The 22,922-nt window shown below is 56.3% G+C and overlaps 2 protein-coding genes across 35 annotated transcripts in view; one reads left to right on the forward strand and one right to left on the reverse strand.

The window, feature by feature from the left end:
• The window catches only part of CACNA1G (calcium voltage-gated channel subunit alpha1 G), a 101,700-nt gene extending 80,957 nt beyond the window's left edge, over nt 1-20,743 (reverse strand). For all 34 annotated transcript variants that reach the window (XR_014936675.1, XR_014936681.1, XR_014936677.1 and 31 more), the window contains exon 1: nt 20,075-20,743. Coding sequence is in view for 27 of the 34 variants with exons in the window: in XM_085522621.1 (XP_085378747.1) it covers nt 20,075-20,316 (242 nt within the window). In the remaining 7 variants the exon portion in view is untranslated. The remainder of the gene's footprint in view (nt 1-20,074) is intronic.
• Nucleotides 20,744-20,757: 14 nt separating this feature from the next.
• On the forward strand, nt 20,758-22,399 carry LOC146757344 (uncharacterized). The gene is made up of 3 exons (XM_085522645.1): nt 20,758-21,049; nt 21,402-21,572; nt 21,712-22,399. The coding sequence occupies exons 1-3, from the start codon at nt 20,865-20,867 to the stop codon at nt 22,274-22,276; spliced, it is 921 nt and encodes a 306-aa protein (XP_085378771.1). The 5' UTR covers nt 20,758-20,864; the 3' UTR covers nt 22,277-22,399.
• Nucleotides 22,400-22,922: the final 523 nt, after the last annotated feature.

Raw genomic sequence — 22,922 nt, forward strand, 5'->3', positions numbered from 1 at the left:
AGGGGCAAAGCCGTGCGGGTACGTGGGCTGAGGAGCCCCACGCGGACAGCACCAGGCGATGGCTCTGGGCCATCACCCCGCGCCCCTGGGCAGCCATCGCACAGCCCTGGGCCTCCATCCCACTTTCTTGGGCCCCTCATCCCCTCCGGGCGGTGTTCAGCAACGACCCACACCCCCACACACACGATGCACAGTCACTGCAGCCCTCTGCGTGCCACTGGATGTCTGAGCATCCACCCCACCACCATCAGCCCCACTGTTTCACCATGAGCAGCAGTGCTCTATTTCTGCCACAATGACATATCCCGCACTTTTGCCATCACTTCCCTCTTAAAATGTAGAACAATGAAAAGCTCACGAGAATGTAAATCCCCAGAAGTTAATTTCTTGCTGGAATGGAACCTTTGCTCCAACAAACGCCCTCGAGCCCCGCACTACACCTGCACACGCACGGCCGAGCACAACCCTTGGTAATTAAGAGGCAAGAGCCCGAGATTCAATTAGCCAGAGCTCTCCAGCTTAATGTAATCAACAGAGGAATATATTGCATTATGTTTGCTGTGATTTGGTTGCAGAAGTTGGGATTAAATTCTGCAGCAATGAATTAAAGGGCCGTGGCTGGAGGGCGGCAGCCGCCTGCTCAGCTTGGGGACAGCACTGAGCATCACCCCATGCTCTGTACGGCCTGTGGGCGGCTGTTGGGAAACGTGCAGAAAGCACGGATGAAGCCTGGAAAATTTTGTGCAAACGCACTGTGAGAATTGGGTTGAAATGTGACAGCCTTCCCCTGCAGTGTCACCAATCCCAACAGCTTAGGAACGACACCGGGATAAGCTGCAGACGTTAATGAGAGTGGAGTTTGAGGCTTCATTCACATCATCAATTCCAGAAATAGAGCCTTTGACAAGAGCATAATGGGACTTCCAGGGCCTGGCCTTTGGGGGAGAGGCGAGCGGCAGCACTAAGATCCTAAAACATTAATTTGGGCCGTTTGCAAGGAACACTCAAAGTGCTCGCAGAATTAATCTGCACCGTGGGTGGAAATAAGAACCCATTCCCTGCTCAGGTTCAGAGCATCCTGCCTGCAGGAGGGCTGAGCATCATGTACCATGGGGCAGCCAGAGGGTGCTGATTTGGTGGGCCCAGCAGTGATGGGTTGGTGGTTGGATGGGGGGATCTTAACAGTTTTCCAACCTCATTGTGTCTACAATTCCTACACAATCCCACACATTTTGTGGCACTTTGGTTCACATTTTGAACACCATTCCACTCCCAAAAGCTGCAAAGTGCCCCCCAACACCACCAGCACCCAGCATAGCACAGCCACCTTTCCCATCCCTCTGCAGGAAATCAGGACTGATTTAACATGGGAAAACGAGGATCTCTGGGAAGAATCACCTCAATTGCCCTTTCATTTCCCCCCTGCTGCGTAGTCTATGCTGGCAGTTGGGCCAGGGGCTCCTTGCTGCCTGAGTGCTCTGGACAGCACTGAGCAGCACAGCAAGGCCGTGCAGGTGGTGGGGAGAGGAAGGATGCTGCTGTTAGAAGGGATGGACTTTGATGATAAATATTTTGTCAAAATAAAACAAAACAAAAACCCAACAAGGCTCTGATTTCCCTCAGTGTTTCAGAATTGTTCCTCCTTTGCCTTTTAGATTTGTACGTCAAGCTTTCCTCCAGTAACCAAAAGGATTTAAAATCTTACTGCTTACAGAGGAGAAAATGAAGATAAAAGAGCGCAGCAAGCTGAGTGCCTTGCATAATCCCCAAACTTCAGAAGCCGGAGCTTTTAAGCACAGCCCCACATCTCCCCTCCATGAGCTGCCAGGGGGGCAGCACAGCTCAGGGGCCAGCACTGATATGGGGGGCTGTTTTGTTAGAAAAGCAATCAATAGAATCAAACCTCTGGCCAGAGTCTCACAGCGTGAATTCAGCCCTGCTCCTCCTCCTCACCCCATGGGTGGATAAGCCAAGCAGAAATAACCAACCTTGTTCCCCCCTCCACTCCCATCACTGTTTTCACACCTGGTGACAGCATGGGACAGGTGGCTCTGCCATGGGTGGGACCACACGGGCAGGAGCTGTGCCATCCCATTGGGAAGCCCTGAGGACCAGCATGTGCCATTGGGCACAATGTCAGCTTGAGCAGCAAATCAACACCAACACTTGGAGCTCACACTATGCTCCAAAGCCATCCTTGTGCACCATGATATTCTTAAGGCTTCTCCCAGCAGCCCTTTAGGAAGTGCACGGTGGATACACACAGCCCCCAGATACATACATATTTAAATGCACTGTCCCTTAGAAATGCCCTTAACGCCCCTGAGAAATGCAGCACGCAGAGAGCACCAGCTCTCTTGGGAAAGATCCCCAGTGCAGAGCCCCATCACTGCCCACTTGTAAGCACAAAACCACAACTGACAGCTGTCACCACTGCAAGGCTCCCCGACAGCCACACTGGGATGCCTGGGATACACCATCCCTGATCCAGCTTGCTGCATTACCCAAGACAAAACCGTTATGCAATGCTCCCTAAACAAGTCACGGTGAAACCTTTACAACATCCTACACCAACACATCGTTGGGATATGTCACATATTTGTCTTATTTTGTTCCTTCTTTGTCCTTTTTTTAGTCTCCTACTTTTTCCCCCTTGGAAGTACGCTGGTTCCCATGGAAACAATGATGTTATGGGTATGGACAGAGCTCCGGTGACGTCCACAGGTTGGGTATAAAAGCGGATTTATGTAACACTGAGGAATAACAGAGTGGCAGAGGGCTCTCTGCATGGCCATGTGTGTGGCACAGTGCTGCCGTGCCAGGACTCTGCTTGGTCAGCCAGGTTTGGCACCAACCAAGCAGGGAGGAATGAAAGGAGGAGATCCTGAAGGCAGGGGAAAGGGGACTAGGATGGATGCAGTACCCCCTGTGCCTGCCCAGGGGTGGTAGGAGGCGGCGCAGCAGTGGGGCTGGGCTGAGGATGCACACTGCACGTAAGGCCCATAAACACATTATTCAGTGCTGAGACCTCCAGAGGGGGAGCAGCTCTGGGGCACTTCCAAACAAACATATTTGTTTTCACCACACTATGGCTCAGCTTTGCCCCCATCACTACCTAAGGCTCACACCAACAGCATCCTCCAAACCCCATCAAGCCAAGGCTCTGCACACTGCTGCCTTCCTACAGGTGATGGATCTCAGCCCCCGAGCTCGGTCCATTTACACACCACAGACAGACACAGATTGGGAACCACAGGGAAGGAACTGGGAGGGATGCGGCGGAACAGCGACATTCAGCTCCACAGACCTGGAAGCGCACGGCTGCAGCCACATCTGCACAGCACTCCCTGCCCTTTCCCACCCTGATATTTTAATCACAGAAGGGTATGAGCTCAAAACCCCCAAGGAAACCCTGCCAAGCTCTACAAAAAGCTCAGAGGACAAATCCAAGGACAAACCTGGGATCGTTTTAACCCTATGGGCCGAGATAGAGCAGACACCATAGGAACCAGGCAGCTAAAGCAGAGCAGGGGACAAAGACCCCATGTCCCCTCCTTTCCCCTGCACTGCCACCACTGCCATACCCTGGGGCACCATCCTGGGGCCCTCCTTCCTGCAGCTTCAGCGTTGCCACAACAGTGGCAATAACCACAGTGACAGCATCCTTGGGGGCTGTGCATGGGCACCAAGGACTGAGCCCTTCCCAATTAGCTGTCTACATTAATTGGTGCTGGGTATGGTTTTCCATAGACATGCAAAGGAATAAAGCTCTGGGGTGACTCAACGTACCCACAAAGCTTTGGCTACTTCTTCTGACCCTGCTTCAAATAAAGCTAGGGAAAAAAAAAAGAAAAAAAAAAAGATGTTTACAAAGTCTGCATATGATGACGAGTTTCCAACTGGACCGCTTCAATGTTTCGCTTGGAAACAGAGCCAACATTTCCCTTCTAAAAAAATATCAACAGAAAATACAATATTTCAATGCAGGTTAAGTACTTAATTAGACAGAGACCATCTTGCACGCTTCAGATTATCAAGTCTAAGACCAAAAACAAATAACATTTTCGGCACAGACAATGCAGAGCTCCCACAGCCTGGTGAGCACCATGATGAGCACCAGGCCCAGGACAGACCTGGACCCTTCCAGCACCAGCAACCACAGAAACAGAGTTATAGAATCACACAAAGTCAAAGTTCAGCCAGTTCTAATGCCTGTGCTGTGGGCAGGACCATGCACTTGTTCAGCACCTCACTGCTCCCGCACACACATCTGCAGACTCAATGGGAACAGATTCATCAGCAGCTCATTGCAGAGGAGGGGGAAGGAGACAGAAGCAGAGGTGAGGAGTGGAGCCGGGGCACACAGCCACCAAGAGCCACATCGTCACCCCACCAGCACACAGCTGCGGCACAAAGCTCAGCTCCAGGCACCCACAAGGCATTTGGTTTGGAGCACTACAACCACCACATTCATCCAATCCACCTCAGGACTCAAATTTGAGTCTTTTTCTTCTTATTCAGGGGGATAAGGGCACCTCGTGCTGCTCTAGGATGTGAGCACCTGCACACACAGAGCTTGGTACAGAGAGCCCTGCCTGCTGGAAGGCTGCAGCAAGCCCCAGCAGCTAACACAGACACACAGCCCACCCCTCTGACACACCATGGGACAGGGCACCTGCAGCCCAGCACCCAGCAGGAGCGGGCACAGCCCCAGCACTGCCAGCATGGAGCTGGGGTGGATTCTGCTGCAGGAGGGAAATGTGCTTTAACAATTCATGTGGAACAAAATAATCTCCAGAAAATAAAAAGCACAACTTCTCTTCCATTAATAACATACCATGAGCTGCGCTGAAACGACTGCAGCCTCCAGCCTGTGCCCAGCCCTGCTCCACCACTGCTTCACCTGTCCCTGCTGCTCCCCCCACTTCTCACCTCCGCTCTCTGCTCAGGAACAGGCAGGAAAGCTCTGCCCCTGCCCCAGCCCACGGCCGCATCTCACTCCAACCCCAGCAGATCCCATCATTCGCTCCCTGAATCACAACGGGCACCAACAAAGCAAAAAACAAGAAGGATGCAGAAAATGAAGGCAGCAGGGGATCAGGTGGTGACCCCTCACCGGCAGCTGCCTGCGGTCCAGCCTGCAGCCAGGCAGGTTGGAGCCCAGAGCGCAGCCCAGCAGCACCACAGCTCTGCTGCACACAGTGGGGACACGAGCACTCACCATCCATTTGCACCTCATAAAATTCTCATTGCTTTTGCCTGTAATGAGTGCAGTGACCGCACAGCCGCTGATTAAAAATACCATTATTTCCAAGCAGCCTCCTGAGCGCAGCAAGGACAGCACTGCTCGGGGGGCTCCTTTAAGGAAAACACCACATTTTGCTCTTATCACTCACCAATAATTTTGTATTGATTAGTGGTGACACTCCATAGGTTGGGGTGCAGTGGCAGTACCGAGAGCCCCCACCACGTCCTCCTTCCATCGTGCTGCTGAGCCAGCAGAACCAGAACACACCACGCTCACCTGGGTGCAACGCAGCCGCTCACGCTCTGGAATTCATTTCTCCCACTGAAGCTCAAAGGAATGAGACCGTCCCAGGTTCCACCCCAGGGACCTGACCAGGGGTCTGCTGAAACCAGGCCGCTCACCCAGGTGCTGAGCTACGGACTTCGGCCAGCTAAAATTAGCCGGAAAGCTGCTCTCATCCCGCTCCCTCAGCCCATGCCTCAGTTTCTAAAACCAGCCAGGAGAAGAAAAATTATTCCTCTCCGACCCTTTCAAGAGCACTCGGAGATCTCGGGCTGACAGCGCGGTTTGGTGCAGACGTCTTCATTATTCTTCCCCTCCGTGGAGCGGTGTTAAATTTTTCCCCATATAAAGTCATTTTCTAAATTAGGTGAAGACGGTGAGTTTTGCGCTGGGCACATGTGGATATTTTTATAAAATGTTTAAAACTTCCCGTCTGACTTTTCCTGCCCTTGAAGGACGATGCACCAAATTAAACCTTCCCGTGACCCCATTTCGTGCCACGTTTGAATACTCCTGAGCAAGACTTTGCCATGGAGCAACAGCAGCACGTTCACTTCGCTGGCGTGAAAATGGCAACGTTTGGTGCTTGGGGCTGGGAGGAGTCTGGGACATCCCCCATGGGGTTCACACATGGGATCCCAATAGGACTCCAGGTCTTGTTGCTGCTCCTGTAGGCCAGCAGTGGCCCCTCCCATGGCTCCCAAAGCCTCAGGGCAGCTCCAGCCACAGCCTGGGAAAGGGCAAGTGAGGTCACATGCCAGGGACAGGACGGGGTCACAGGGCTGTGCAGGCTGCAGCGGTGCTTAACCCTTGGAGAGCCCTCCCAGGGGTGGTGATCCTACAGGTGTGGGGTCACAGCTTTACAGGGAGAGGGCATGGAGCTGCCCGAGGTAGGAGGTATGTCCCCTGCTGAATGGGGAGCTGCTGTCACCTGCCCACATGGATTGAGGGGCACAGAATGCCATCAGGGGAGCAGACCCTGGCTGGGACACAGAGTGGGGACAGAGGTGGCGCAGCCAAATGGTAACGCAGAAGTTTTATCCCCCCAAAACAACTTCCTGCCCTGAGGTCTTTACCATTTTTAACATTGCTGCAGCATTATAAATACCCACCCAGTGTGACACTTGCCTGCAAGCCGTGGGCTCACGCTCCAGCCCAGGACAACTTCATTGCGTGGCTCTGAGAGGCACTTACAGCAGCTGGAGGGCACGTGGAATCCTCTTGGAATATCATCTGGTGCATTCCTGTCCTGCTGACAGCCCCCATCCCACAATAGGGACTGAAGCACCCATAGGAAGGATGTGCACCTCCTGGTTCACATAGCATTGCATGCTCAGAACCACACTATAGAGTCTCACTCCTGCTCCAAGGAGGTTCACAAGCATACAAATCCCATACACACTGGAAAATCCAAAGCCAGACCAAGGGGAAAGGCACAGGGATGGGAGCCCAGGGGCACTTCCCATCCCCACTGTGGACACACGGGAATGGGGTGCTTGTCACCTGATGCCCATAGAAGCAAAGAAAACTGGTTATTGGCCACAAAAAGCTCTGAGCTGAGCACTGCAGCTGCTCACAGCCAAACCCAGTTCTCAGAGCCTTCAGGGGTCAGGAACCTGCAAAGTGAGCTGAATGTCCACATCAAAGGCAACCACCATCAGAACCCTCCAAATAACGCATGCAAACAGATGGTTTGCACATAAACAGAGCAAGCCAAAAATCACCAGCGGAAGCGATGGGGGGAAGGAATTCTCTGTGCTCAAAGAAGGTTGAGATCCACTTGTGGGCAGCTCGAGGAAAGAATGCAGTGATGTTGGTCAAGGCAGTATATTAGCTCAGTTATTCATGACAAATTATTGGCCCCGCTCTATAGGGGGGAGAAGGAAAGCAGCACCAAAGGCTCAGTGCAGGGCAGTAAGCTCTGCTGCTGGGCTGAAGCAGGAGGCACTGAGAGATGCCTTGCCGGGGATGGAGCAGGGATGGTGAATACTGGGGCTGGGAACGTACCTCAATCACCTCAGCCCTTGATACATCTATGAGATTTCTCTGAGCAACCTTTTCCAGTGCCTTTCCACGCTCTGTGTGAAGACCTTCCTTCTATAACGTTCCATTCTCAGCCATTTCAGCCCAATTCGAGGTGCCAGGCAGGGGGATGATGCAGCAGGACACAAAGGCTCACAGCAATGAAACACAACCAAACCTTTGCCCTGGTACCAACCGCTCCATACAGCCCCAGGAGGAAATTTCTAGCAAACCCAGCCAGCAGCCCTGGCATAGATGGGCACAGCTATGGGGGAGTCCAAATGAAATGGGGAAAAAAATAAGTAAATAAGCACTGAGCAGAGTGCAGGATTTGAGGGGCAACTCTGCCACAAATCATAAACTAATAAAGTAATTAAAAAGGCACCTCCCAGGACGAAGCCTCCACCCAAAGGTGCAGGAGCCCCAATTACACCCTGAGCACGTGGGCTGCCACCCTCCCGCACCCCAGCTCTGTTCCTGGCCCTGTGTGAACACAGCACGGTGCTGCTTTCCCTTCCTCAGGGCTGTCACTCCCAGGGAGCCACTTCCTCTGCAGTGACGTGACCACGCTCCCCCGAGGGCTCAGCTGCCCTGGGAGCCATTCTCAGGCCCATAAAACCGCAGCTGGGCTGGGGATGGCCAAAGGATGGGAGCAGTGGGGAGGCAGAGCCCATCCCATGCAGCGGCTGCACAGTGGCACAGGATAAGCAGAGCACTTTTTGGCTGTTCCTACAACACAGCTTGTGCAGAATGTGAACCCGTTCCCTGGGGTTATTATTAGAAGCAAGATATTTAAATCAGAAAGTGAAGCTGTGGGATGTGCCAGCGCTGAGCTCGGACTCATCCCATCCCATCAGCTCCATGCAGATTATGGGGCTCTGGGGAGCAGAAGGGCTTCTCTGTTGGCAAATTCCTCCCAGGGAAATAGTGGGTGCTACAGAACAGCAGCTGCCAAGAAAAAGTTACAGGGATACATCAATATTTTAAATAGGAGAATACAAAATTGTGGGAGCATCAGGAAGGTCACAAGTGGAGGGATTGAAGGCAGAGCTTCCAGTTGCCAATCCCCATGTCACAGCAGTGTTATGGGACACTGCAACACCCACACTGCAGATGGGGACACTGATGCAGGATGGGTCCTCAGGGCTTCTGACCCCCTGGGACCCCACACCTCACACAGCACTGATGGATCCCTGCAGACCCCAGAAGCAGTACAGAGGCAGAATGGGGCTGGCAGCCCTCTGGATGGGGGTCCCCATCACATTCCACCCCCTCCCCATGGCAACACTGAGCTCATGGGATGCACACACCGGGAGATGCTTCTAGCACTGCTCCCCCTTTCAGCCCCACAATTCAGTCCAGGAAGGCCAAAACCTCTTGGGTCTTCCAGCAGCTGTGCTCAGCCCATGCTGACATTTTCTGTTAACAAGAAGGGTTTGGGCAGAAGGGACCTACCAGCCCTGAGATCCCAGCACCACACAGATGCAGCAACCCATCGGCAACCCATTCTTTGCAGGATCCCCAACACAAACTGACCTAGCATCCCAAAATCCCACACATGGCATGGCACGATGCAGCCTCATCCCCATTATCTGCTCAGTAGCCCTCATTTAAAAGCAAGCCCTGCACGCCAGCACTCTTGGAGCAGCCACCAAGCAGTGAGGGAAGGAGCATTCATGGAGCTGTGTGAGATCTCCCACAGCCCTGATGCTCAGGGTCACTTCTGGCCACGCCACTGGGGCTCAGCTGGCAGGAGGCCGGGGGGCAAGAGGGGCCACAACATACACTGACGATGGGCAACAGGGAGAGCATCGGTGCTCAGAAGAAAGGAGGTGCCAAGGCAGCCCCTACATTGCTGCGACAGCTCCCCAGTGCTCCCTGCCATTTTATAAGCATAATACCCTCCATGGTGGCACACAGCCCTGGGATGGGTGCTGGCTCCTGCACCCCAGCTGCACTGAGGCTGTGGGAGGTGGGAAGCAGGCAGTGAGTGCAGCACTGATCCCAGCCAGAAATAACCTCCCAGCCCTGCAGGTTTTGCCACCTGTCCCCACCTTCCTCCAGCGCAGCCGGCAGTGTCCTGGATTCCTAACCTGGAAAGCAGCGAGGCGGAGCAGAGCTCTGCTCTTTGGGACAGTGTGAGCTGAGCTGCAGGCAACCCAGGACAGGGATCGTCTCCACATTATACCCAGCAACACCAGCAAATACTGCACTAGTTCAGAACCAGGGGGCTCACTGCTAACACAGTAATCTCTTTTGCCCACATGCATCCACCTGGAATTGCAACAAAGGAAAAGCACAGCGTGTTGATTGCCAGCACCGGCCACTGGCAGATCATCACCCAGTAACGCTCAGCCAGGTTCCAGCAGAAGGATGCTCGCTCCCCCGAGCTCTGGGAGATGAGCAGCTCACAGCAGCCCTTCAGGGGTACAAACACCAAACCTTCAGCCAGCATCACAGTCCCTACCACCACCACTGCTCGCCCTGGGCTGGCTCCAAGCACAGCATGGCAGCTCCATGCTCCGATCCCTGGGCAGCAATGGATTAGTTCAGTCACGCAGCCCTATTGATTCAGGAGCATTAATTGGTCTTCACTGTTCAAACAACCACCTCAATTAGAGCCACTTTTCCTTTTTTCCTCTTTTTTTTTCCCCCTGGATCTTTACCCTTGGCTCCATTTGTTTAAATACCAGAATACCTCCACTGGCCTTGGGGAGAGGCAGCGTTAACAGTACATTTGTATCCAATTTATAGCAAGGCTCTTTACAGCCTTAATGAGCATTCCTCTAAAGAAAAGGAAGAAAAAAGGACACACCCTGAGAAGAGCTGTGCCATGTCCAGCTCTGCAGCCCCCCACTTCCCTCATCTCACCCCAGCCCACTGCACAACAGCCCTTGAAGTCACTCTAATACTCATTATTTCCTTCTAGTGATTTCCCACTCACAGCATCCCAAGCCAAAGTCCCACTGGACAGCACACGAGCCCAAGTCCTGCATAAAGCCAGAGAGACCTGGGCACTGCTGAGTGGTCCCCCAAACCCTGTGCCCTGAGAGCTCCTCACCATCCCAATCCCTGCTACCAGCCCCACAGCCCCCAGCAGGGTCACCTCGGGATAAACCCAGAGCAGAGATTTAACGCAGCGATGTTAAAAACCCACCCGGCCCGTTTCCATGGGTACGGGAGGCACATGTTGCTATGTGATGTTCGGTCCGTCGTCATGGAGATGGCAGGGATGTCACCATGCAGGGCTGATTAGTTGCCATGGCTCTTAAAAGGCAGTTGTCCTCTGGGGACCTCCAAGGACCACCGGCTTCCCCCTTCTCTCTCTCCCAGATGCCACCAAAGGTCCCCAGGACATCGAGGCCAGAGTGATGGGCAGCTCTGAGCTGAGATGGAGGCACTCGGCCCCACGCTGCTGCTCAGCACATCCCCCCATCCTGCTTGAGCAGAGCACCCAGCAACAGGGATCTGTGCATCACATGATAACGTGACAGCGTACGGACACCCTCAGCAGCCCCATACAGGACCCTCAGCCCTACAGGCAATGGAGTCAGGCTGTTCCCTTCCATTTGCTCCTTGTTCCTGGCTACAAATCATCACACCTGACCCCACTGATCCCAAATCAGCTCACGGTGAGGTTTGTATGCAGCCACATAAACCCCCATGGAAAATACTGATGTACTTTATTAAATAAATTAAAGGTATTATTTTCTCGTCATCTTGGTAGGCTTTCTAGGAAGGATGTAATTTTTTTATTTAACTCCATTGGACAAAAAAATCCCCACAACCGAAAACCTATAGAAAGGTACATTATCCTGTAATGGAAAATTGGATTCCTCCTACACGATACTACAGTGCAACTTAACTACAATATATAGGAATATAACACGTTATTAAGTGGCATTGTATCTTTCTAGAAAGACCTACAGCACAAGATTCTAAAAATTACTCCAAACCTGACGAGGTTTCCATTTAGTCCAGCTGGTTTCCTTTCTACTGCATTCTGCAAGGCTTTTCTGAAAGGCATCTCCAAACAGAGCCACCATCTGAGAATGCCTCCAAACACCTCCGGGCACAGCAAACCCAGGTGGGGAACCCCGCTATGGCCTTAGGATGGATGGTCCCAGGCATGGCTGTGACACAACTCAGTTCCTGAACTCAAAGAAATACCACTGATGTGGAGGGACAGAGCTGGTCCCATCCCTCGGCCTCACCAAGTCAGTGCATTCTGCACCACGCTGCGACCAATGCCATCCCCTCCTGCTCACCACCACCCCACATACTGGGGGGGTCCAAGCAGCTGTCAGTATGTGCTCACATGTACACCCATCCCTCTGCAAAAATGAATGGATTAGGGATAAAAGTTGCCTCTAGCTGTTGCCATAGAGACTCCCTGGCTCAGCAGAGAAAACCCAAATCTTGTCAAAAACGGAAGAATTTAAGATTTTAATCAGAGGGAACACACAGGAGGCCACAAGCATCAGTTCACAGCTTTGCCTCTGCCCTGCGCTCAGCAGCAGGCACCAGGAGCTACCTGGGGAGTGGGAGCTATAAAAACCAGTGGGAAAGGCAACCTCCCCATAGCCCCCATCCAGGGAGGGCTGTAGATGTGGGCACTGCCCAGGAATGGCTTGGAGAAAACAGGGACTGAGGAGCAGAAAGGTTCAAACGAGCCACACAGAGGCTCCGTGCTGCTCTCCCCACTGGCAGGCAGGGAACTGCAGCTCAGCGCCAAGCAGCCGCGTCGCACTGCCTTCATCCACTGCCAGAGGAACAGCACCAAACCCAACAACACGAGCGAGGCAAAATATTTCCCGGAACCTCCACTGTTTCTACCACAAACTTCACCTCTCTGCCAGTGCAGCCAGCAGCGAGCGACGGAAAGAAAATAGAATAAACACAGCAAAACCCAACCGCCAACACCACGAGGTGGTTTTGGGAGCGTGTTAACTCAGCGGCCACATCCTCCACACTCCCTCCTGACCTGAGTTCTGTTCTGACCGCAGCACAGACAGCTCAGCACTCCGGCATCCCTGCTGGGCCGAGCACTACGGTGCCACCACATCCCCTTCTCCCACTGCTTGGCACCTGTGCCGGGATGGGGTGAGCCCTGAGGACAGGGCTGCAGTTTTTAGGGGAGAACCACAATGCTAAGGGAGAGATGGTGCCAAGGGAGGTCGTGTCTGTGTCTGGCTGAGAGACACGGTTTGAGGAAGACCAAACCGAGGGACTTCCAGAAGGAGCGGCGTTGGCTCGGGGAATATTGCTGTATGAGCTCAGCCCCTGCACAGGGATGGAAAAAAAATCACACAGCAATCTTGGTGGGAGGATGCAGCACACAGCGGCACGAGCACAGGGCGACCACTGCCACCACCCCAAGGGACACCACCACAGAGCCCACGGCCAGGGGACACAGACCCCATGCAGCCCACTGAGAGTATCCCTCCCATCACACAGCACGGCCCTGGAAGATGGCTTGGGCTTGAAGGCCATTGGGAAAGGAATTTCACGGCACCTTTCTGTGTTTTTGCATCTCTTCTATACCACATAGTTTCACACCCACCTTGCACCCCCCAGTCCACTCCTGGGCTCAGCTTTGATTCCCTCTGCTCAGTGCAAGGGCTTTGAACTGGGACCCCCTCCTCACAGGTGCTTCCCCTCTGCTCAGCAGCAAAGCAGCTGCCTTCCATGGGCGCAGACTGACACTGACACGACCTCGAGACGCAGCTCCAGCACACAGGGTACCACCTCCCATCCCCAGTGAGCGCCCGCGATGTGCTTTGTATGGGATTCACCAAAAGCAGGGAAAGCCCCCAGCGCCTGGCACTGAGCCCTGCCCAGTGCCCCCCCTCCCCCAGCGCCATCCCATCCCCCCGGCAGCTCCGCCGCGCTGTGCTGTGTGTGGGTGTATTTGGAAACGAGATCTTTCCAGCTGAACTGCAAAATGAAGCACAGAGATCACAACTCCTCGAATAGATTCATCGCACACGCAGGCCCCAGGCTCCATCCTGCCCCTGACGGGGTGCTGAGGCAATGGCAAAACCCTGAGGTGGGGAATCGAGGGGTTGGGGAGGAAAAAGGAAGGGATGGGGGGGGGACACAATTGTGCTTTTGGAGCATCATTTTGTGGCAAAGTGGCTGGAGTGGCGCAGGCAGCCATGGAGACACAGACTGGGTGCAGAATGGGCCCGACTCAGTAGCTCAGGGACATCCCAGTGCCACTCACAAGAGAGGTGACAACAAGCTGTGGCCCCGCTGCCACCAAGCATTTTCCCCCGAGAAAGGGCTCCGGCAGCAGGGCACCAAGCTGCACCTATCCACAGCACTGAGCGCCCGTGGGATCACAAACAACCCTGGGATGTACACGAGGTACAGCCGGCTGGGATTCATGCTGCACACACACAGTGAAGAACAATCACAGCCCCACCAGCACAAAGCCAGATCTTGGGTCAGAGGAACTCAGATTTCTGACCCAAAGAGGCAGACCTGTGCCGTGACCCTGCAGATTGTGGCCTCAGGAGTATATCCCGAGACATATTTATGTTCCTCTGAAGCCAGATCAGTCAATAGCCACATACAGTAGCAGCCACAAGTCAGATATTAATCTAATTCCTCTCCTCCCCGTCTGCCCTAATAAGCATTAATCCAGCGGCACACGAGGCCCCGTTATCCATCATCCTTACAGGGCGCTCTGCTCTCCAGTGAAGGCAGCAGCGCTGCAGCCAGGCTGCACAGACAGGACGGATCCCAAAAGCAAACAGCCTGCACCTACCGGCAGCCACGGCTCCTCGTGCTGTTAGCAGACAATGCCGAAGCAGAGGGTGCTTAATGTGCGGCATCTGAGAGCCTCACCCAGGGCTCAGCACAGGGAATGTCTCCTTCCTTCAGCCCCCGGGCGGGCAGGAGCCCCCAGGAGCTAAAAATGAGCCTTACTCCCAATTAACATTTCTGTTTGCTTAGCGTGACTGTCAGCTCAACACAAAATCAATGTTTTGGCACCGAGTCAGGCGTGGGGGCGAGTCCTGCCCTGCAGGAGGGAGCTTCGTCCTCACGAGGGGTTAACAATCATGTTCTAATTGAATTAACAAATCATTAATGAGTCCTATACAGCATCTGGGCACTGCTTTGGACTGCTGCAGCCACTGACGCCCTGGGAGCAGCAGAGACAATTGGTACCACACACAGAGAGAACCAACCTGACCCCATTTGGCCCCAGATCCTACAAACCAGTGGGCATAAAGCCCCCTCCCAGCCCTGATCACGTTGGGGGCATCCCAAGGTGGGATGGGAGGATTTGCCAGGGGAAATCTCTTGGAAGAGACCCAAATGACAGACAAATAGGATGCTTTGCTATAGAAACCCTGCGAGCGTGAGGCCAGAGCCCAGATTACAGCCAATAAATCCCCTTTTCTTCATGAGCTCATCTTTGCCCAGTTCCCGGCTCTGCCATCACCCGCTCCAGGGGCTTCAAGCACTGCAGCTGGGCTTTCCCTGCACCCGGTGCACACCCCAGAAGAGCAGGATTCACTGCCTTCACATGTGGAGGGTCAGTCCTGACACCTCCGTGCCATTCACATACATCTGAACACCTGAAGGAGCTGGAGCATCCCTGCTCATTGCAGGGGAATGGGACCAGGCGGCCATTCAGAGGCCCCTCCAGCTCAAACAAGTCTGCGGTTCAACGTGCACAGCCTCAGCACAGGGACAAAGTGCTGCTCCCAGCACTGCTCAAACCACCGCTCTGCAAAGAGCAAGGAGCCAGCTCCAAACTTTCTCCCAGCAAAAATCTCGTCTGAAAAATGTGCTTTTTTCCATCTGCTTGAAGCCTCCTTGCTCAGGCTTTGGTAGGAAGCAGATGTGAAAGCATCCCAAAGCACGCTCGATTGTTACTCACTCCGTTATATAAAACCATGAGAATTTCCTCCTCTTTTTTTTCCCCTTAGCGCCAGGCCGGTTCCTGGCTGTGAGGCCGCAGCTCAATGCTCAGCCAGCCCAGGTTGGGGGAAACCTCCTCGTGCATCACCAAGCAAAGGGAAAATTTCACATCTAGGTTGCTGAGCGGAAAGCCAAGGCGCGCCGCAGCCACCGCCAGGGGAGGAAAAGCCACGGCCTGGCCTCGTAACCAGCCCAGAAACACTCAGCCCTCCTAATTATGTGGAAATTCAACCCGCAGCGAGGCTTCCCAGCCCTGCAGCCTGGCCACAGCGTGACTGCCCCAAACCCCGCAGTGGGACAGTGGAGCCGAGGGCTCTGCAGGGGAAAGCAATGGCACAATCTGAGAGACAAGGCCACTGGGGAGGCTGTGGGGAGAAGTTTTCCCTCCCTCCCAGCAAAAAACAGTGGGTATGAAAACAGAGAGCTGAGACCTGGGCTGGAGAACCCCAGGAGATCCTAAACCTGATTTTGTCTGTGAGGGAAAAAAGAGAGCAAAGCTGCCTTTAAAGCAAAAATAATAGAGAAGTATTTTTCAGCGCGGTGCCAAAACATCTGCAGGGGGTGCGGGGGGAGAAGAAAGCAGAGCATTTTGTATGCATCATAAAACCCCGGGCATTTGTAGAGCGGCTCCAGCACCCCACGCCACCACCCGGGGCAGGGAGCACCGCCCGACGGCTCAGGGATGTCCCCGGGACGGGCAGCGGGAGGTGCTGGGCGCTCAGCTCCGCAGCGGCCCCACGAGCCGCCCCATGCAGCCCCATTGGCGGCGGCCCGGAGCAGCCCTGGACGCTCCTCGCTTTGAGGGTTTCCCCCTGGGGGTGCGGAGCCGTCCCGCGGGGCAGCCGGGACCCCGCGCTGGATGACATAACAGCATGGGCTCGGCCCTTTGTCTGCGCGCCGAGAGGGAGGGAGGGAAAGAAAGGAAAAAAGAAAGAGAACTTCTGGAAGTCATTACGGTTCCTCCGCTCCAGTCTCCTTTTGGCAGACGGCCCCCCCCCCCAGCCCTCCCCCCAGCCCGGCTCGAAATGCCAGCCTATGATTTTTAAATGAGAAAAAGCTGCTCTCTACTCCAGCGCTTGGATAAACTCCTACACAAACTTCCAGATGTGACACAACCGCCTGGAAGGGGGAATTCGACGACGGATCTTCTTAAAAAACGCACGTGGATTGAGCGGGGCGGCGGCGCCGGATGGATCCGCAGATCCCCGTTGGGACGCGTGTGTTCCCCGGGTTGGGATCGGAGCTCCCGGCGCTGCTCCCGAGCGGCAACGAGAGGAGCCCGGTGGGGGAAACTGCCCGGCCCCCATCCCGCAGGACTTCGAGCGGCAGGGATGAGGCCCGGTGCTATTTGTCCCTTGGGAAGGGGAATAAAAGGGAAAATAACCATGATAATAAAACCCCCGCTGCCTGCCCTTGCTAGAAGGAGACGGGTCTTGCTTTTCCCTGAGATCCCCGCCGAGCACGGCACGTCCCGTCCCTTTCACTCCCATAGCCCGGGGGGATGTGAGACCACAGCCCTGACCCCGCAGGAGCCGCGCGCTGGGGGCTCTGTGCCCCCCATCCTGAGCAGAGGCCCTGGGGGTTGGCAGGGCTGAGCTGAGCACGGGCTCAGGTGGAACAGAGCAATTCTGACCCCTCTGTGGGTTTCTCAAACACAGAAAAACCCATCTTTTTCTGTTTGAACCTCTCGAAAACAAAGCACTTCAGTTCATTAAATCCAGAAGCGAAGCGTTGCACAAATGTACTGAACTTCAAAGCCCACTGCTCGTGCTCCCGCCTCAGCACACCCTGTGATCCACACGGCCCTTATCTCCACTCTACAGCTGAGCCCTCAGAGCTCCAGGCTCTCCCGCAGAGCCCGGGCACATCCCCACATCCCTGGGAGCATTGGGCACACAGACATCCCACACCAAGCAGCAGCACCCGCTTTGCTTCCTTCATCCCTGCTCCTCAACCACAGCACAGCCCCCAAGAACCAGCCTCACGTCTGCCCACAGCAGCACAGACCATGCTGCAGCCTTTTGTCTTACCCTCCCCCACGGTGCTTCCATGTTATATGAGAAACCCCCAGTAATTGTCTTCCCCCCACCCCCATAGGCTCCATTTCACAGCACCTCTGCCCAGCCCTGTGCCCACAGTGTGGAGCAGCGACCACTCAGCACATCCACCCCATCCCCTAACCTGGTGCCAGGCTGTCAGTCCAAGAGGACAACAGGGTGTATGGGGTGAGACTGAGTTTGGAGGGTTAAAAACTCAAGGTTTGATGTTCTGGAGGGTTCGATGTCTGAATCAGAACAACCTTGACAATCACTTTCCTGCCCTATGGGAGTTCAGCACAGGTCCCCCCATCAGCCAGAGGGAAGTAACTGCCCAGGCAGAGGATGCTCCACATTGAACCAGGGTGGAAAAGTCCAACACGCAGCCCATCAGCCACAGCCCTGTCACTGCTGGGGACAGAAGCAGCATCCCAACAACTCCCAGTGCGTGGGGATGTGGAAAACCCTGGGGACATGGGGGTAGTAAAGAGGGCTGTGGGGACAGCAGCAGCTCTGACATCCCTCCCCACATCCATCAGCCAGGTTAGCACGCAGCAAACTGCACCATGGCTGTGCCGAGCCAGCAACCTGCACGGCCACACCATCCATCACCTGGCTGAGGGGCACCAGGGGACATCAGACAGGGAAAGTATGAGAGCCCCCAGCTCACCCAAGGACAGGTGAAAGCAGGACGAGACTCATGGGCAGCCAACGAGAGCCCCTTCATCAGCTGTCAGCCCCCACGGGCCAGGAGGGACTGCACAGCCACATGACCCCAGCACTGTCTCTCCTCTCCAGAGCAGCCGGTGGCAACAGAGACCTCCCAGCGACACGACTGTATGTTTTTAGCACCGAGGCACAATTCCTAGAAGATGACAGTGTGAGAAGAGCTGCTTTTCTGACCCAGCATAATAAGAACTATGAAAAGAGAAACGTAACAAAAATACGTGAGCAAGCAAAGGACCTGGAATGCAGGGAGCCGAAGTGATGGGCAGGGCTCTGCTCTGCCCAACTGCACCTCAGCCACGCAGCAAGGGATGGGATGTGGGCATCCCACTGCCCAGAGCCCCCTCCCTCAGCACACAGAGGCAGTGACCCCCCTGGGGACACACGGTGCATCCAGCCCCGATCACAGGGAGGAGGGGTGAGGCTGCAGCAAAGCCAACCAAAACCACGCAGGTGTGAACACCTGCTTCCAAACAGCACCATTAGGAGGGGAGGGAGAAAAGGGGCGGCTCAAAAACATACTGAAATCAGCTGTCATAAACACTATCAGTCAGAGGAGGCGAGCAGAAGGCGCAGCCCTGCAGCTGGCCAGCGCTGTTTCTTCCCAGAGAACGCCTTGCAAAGTTTGGAGATTTCCTGAGGTGCTGAAATCAGTGCAGCTCTGAATTGCTTTGCAGGTGTGGAAGAGACCTGGGGGAAACTGCAGGGGAGCATTCGGGACTGGGAAGAGAATCTTGTTTTCCCTCTCCTGGGGACATTCTGGAAGGAGGCAGCCCACTTAGCAGACAATTTACTGCTAAGCCTGAGTGCAGCACAGTCACAACTCCTGCAGCCCCTCACCACCGGTCCTGAGCTCAGCCCCATGGAACTGCCCACAGTTCCCACGAGCACAAGACATACACTGGGTCCCTGTGTGCCATGTTACACACCCTCCTGCTGCCCAGGCCTCTCCTGCTCCAGATGCGGGGTTCCTGCCCACCCACACGGCCCCACTAAGTTCCCATCCTGTTGGCAGAGGCGGCTCCCATGCACCATCCCTGCCAGAAGCTGCTTTATCTCAGATTTTTGTCTCCGCAGATAATAAGAGCAGCCAGAGTTCGGGGATGGTAAAACGCTCACACTGCTAAGAACCGTGTGCCGGCTCACTCAGCTCTGAGCGCAGCTTTACAGGCATTGAGACCGCGGCAAGAAGCGGTTTTTCCTATTGTCTTTTTTTTTTTTTCTTCTACCCCCCTTCCCGTTTTTGAAAGCTTGAAGTTGGCTACAGCAGCTCAGACACAGACTGCACGGAGCAAACGGAGCTGGGAAGGAGCCTGGATGCCTCTGTGGGGCTGCAGCAAGCAGCAGCCCTGGCCCCCACGTACCCGAGGGGACCAACCCTGCCTGCCCTACCCCGACCCCCTGCGCTGTGAGCACACCCCGGACCCCGCCCGGTGGGATGTGAATTATTTAGGGACCCCAAAGCCGAGCAGCAAACCAACCCCCTGAACAACCGCCTACCCCCAGATTCCTTAAAACCCTCGGAGAGTGCAGCGGAGAGCCCAAAGCGGGTGAGAAACGGGGTCAGGGAGGAAGGAGAGTCCTGCAAGGAAGGGCGCTGCGGTCAGGGCCCCTCAGGGGAGTGGATGAGGAGGGGTGGGGGGAAGGCTGCAGCCCGGCTCCCCGTGCACGGGGGTCGCGCTGGGCAGGGAGCCCCGACCCCGGCAAACTTCGCGGCCGGACAGCGGGGAAGGGTTCCCCCTGGAAGAGCAGCCCCTTCCCTCAGCCGCTCAGGGGTCCCCGGGGGACCGCGCTCTTACCTCGCCGCCGCACCTGCAAAGGATACGGGTTGCAAACCAGGCGGAGGCACCAGCTCCGTGGCCGGCTCTCCTGGCTCAGGTAGAAGAAGACGACGGGGGCCAACGCCGGGTAAGGCAGCCCCTCCGCCTCCGAATCGCCGCTGCCGACCTCCCGCTCCCCCGGCCCCGGGCGGCCCCCGGCCCCGGACAGGTCGTTAAGGCGGATAAAAGTCTTGGCTCTTCCTGGCTCCGGCTCCTCGTCGGCCGCTCGCGGTCCATCCTCGTCCATCCTCCGGCGGGCGGCCCCGGGAGGGGCCGGGGTAACGCGGGGCGAGCCGGGGGGGCGTCTAGAGGGGCGCGGCCATAGCGGGGCCGGGGGGCTGGGGGCTGCGCCGGGGCGGCTTCAGCGGCGGGGCTGCATGACCGGGCAAGCCACTGCCTCGCCCCCCGCCGGGCCCGGGGCCGGGCCGCCCCCCTCGGCCTGCCCTGCCGGCTGCGGGCTCCGTAGCTCCTCCTCGCCGTGCCTCCGGGGAGCCCGAGCCGGGCCGGCGGCGGAGAGGCGGCCCCCCACCGCTCCCGGTGCTGCCCCCGAGCCTCGGGGAGGGCCGCCTTTAAGGGCTGCTCCTGCCCCCCCCGCGCCCCACCATCTGCCCGGGGCCGGGGCTGCTGCCGCCGGAGGATGCTCCGCGCTGAGCCGAGCGCTCCGCACAGCTGGATCCCTCACTCCAACTTCAAGTCCCGGCTCCTCCTCCTCCCGCGGCCAATAGGGCTTCGCCCCCAGCCCCTCCGCGCCTTCTCATTGGCCGCCCTGCGTGTCCGTCGGGGCAGCACAGCTGGATGGGCAGTTCGCTCCCCCGGCGTGGCTGGACGGGGCGCACCGGACCGGGGGGGTCGGGAGGTTGTACTGCCCCGGGATGGGGTCGGCAGAACAGAGCGCTGGAGGAGAGGGCGGTGTCCCGCGCTGCTTTAGACGGAGGCAGAGCCTGGCGAGATCCACTGCAGCTCCGGGAGAGGGGAAGGCGGTAAGAGGCGGGGGGAAGAATGTGGGGCACCGGGAAATCGCAGAGCCGCCCCTCCTCGCTCCGAGAGGGCAGAAGAAGCGGCAGCGACCGAGGGCAGCAGGAGCAGCTCTGAGGAGCGCACAGCCCCGGTACCTCCGGGGGGCTCCCCACCCTTCCTGAGCCCTGCCCGACACCCCCACCCCGCTGCAGGGCCCAGAGCCTCCTTCCGCTTTCCCCGCTCCGCTTCCTGCACCGTCCCCGAACGCGCACAGCGCCACCGGGATGGGCTCGGAGGGGGGCGGGGGGGGCACCTCCCTTCTGACTCGGGCCCCAACCCCCGGCACATTCACTTGACCCCCCCCGGCCCGGGCAGGGAGCCCCGTGCTGTGGCAGAGCCGTTCCGACGGGCACCGCCCCGACCGCAGAGCGGGGGGAGCCGCCCCCCAGGAGCGGCGGAGCTCCCCCAGACCCCCGCACCGAGGACGCGCCCGGAGCTCCCTCTGCCGGTGCGATGGGAGCCGGCCCCGACGGCGGGGACCGCGCGGTGAGCATCCATCCGGCCGGGGGTTGCGCCAGTCACTCCGAATGCCTGCAGCTGCCCGGGCTGCGGCAGAGCTCTCAGTGCTTAAGGCATCCTGGATGATTAAAAACAGCTCTTTTTTTTTTTACCCCTTTTCCTTCAGTGCTCGGGGTCACTTTCCCAACATCTACATGAGCACCCCCCCGCCAGCAGCTACAGCCAGCCCCACCACCTGCAATGGGAGCAGAGGGACGGCACTCACCTCACCCCAAATGCCCCTCTGGTCCGGGTCCCGCTGGCCCAGCAGCACACTCAATCTTGGATTCACAGCCCGTGCTGTCCAGCCCCAGACAAATGACATGTTTGTTGGCACAACGTCAGGGCCAGCCAGAATTATGCTGCAGAATTGTGAGATGATGACCAGGGAGGGGGGGATGCAAACCCTGCAGCCCTCTGCACCACCCAGGGAGCCCCCTGGTAGCCCAGGGCACGTGGGCACAAGAGGCCCACATGTCACCAAGGCAAGGTGGGAAAGGAGAGGGCTCCATCGATTTCCCATGTTTCTGAGAAGGGGACGGGATGGCGGTGCCCTGCAGAGCTCAGCCTGCTGCCATACACGCAGTGCTCACATTCACACTGCAAGGTGCACCCTCAGATCAAACAATCCAACTCCACATGTCCGGCCCAGCACAGCTGCTTCTGATCCCATTCTCTTTGTATCCCGATAACGTACAGATGGTCTTTGTGTGTTGTTCTGATTATTTAAATGGATTGGGAGCAAACATTTTTTTAAAAGCTGAAGCTCTGAGCCTGTAAGTGGGTTACCAGATTATACGCCATCTCCATTTTAATTACATTTGGCTCATTTTGTTTATTGCATACATTTTCAAGAATTATGCTCGTCGTGAGAATTGGAAGCACTTTGCTTTAGGAGGTACCTGCCCTATAAAGGGACTCGACATCACACACAAGAGCCCACGCTCACATCCCTGTCTCAAAGAGCTCTCCTTCCAGCCAGGGCAGAAAAAGAAGAAAGGCTCATCAGAGGAGCATATTCCTCTCCATTTGAAAGGCAACATCTGAGCATCGGGAGGATGAAGGCAGCTGCAGCCCAGCAGGGTGTGGGCAGCTGTGTGCTACAACAGGAAAAAGGGCAGCGGTGCTCACTGCTATTCCCACACCCCACTTCCATAGGGCAATGCCTACAAACAGAAGCCACCGACAGAGCCATTGCCCACAGTGAGGACAAGGTCCTGCACCATCCCTGAGCGTCACCCAGGCACCACTCGCACCCTGCCAGGGTGAACCAGGAGAGGAGCGAGCAAGGAGAGGGCACATGGCTCCCACCCAGCCAGGAGCATGGAGAGCAGCAGA

The sequence above is a fragment of the Coturnix japonica genome, chromosome 23, assembly GCF_054131305.1.
Source record: "Coturnix japonica strain WE chromosome 23, WE-NBRP24, whole genome shotgun sequence".
NCBI classification, from domain to species: Eukaryota; Metazoa; Chordata; class Aves; order Galliformes; family Phasianidae; genus Coturnix; species Coturnix japonica.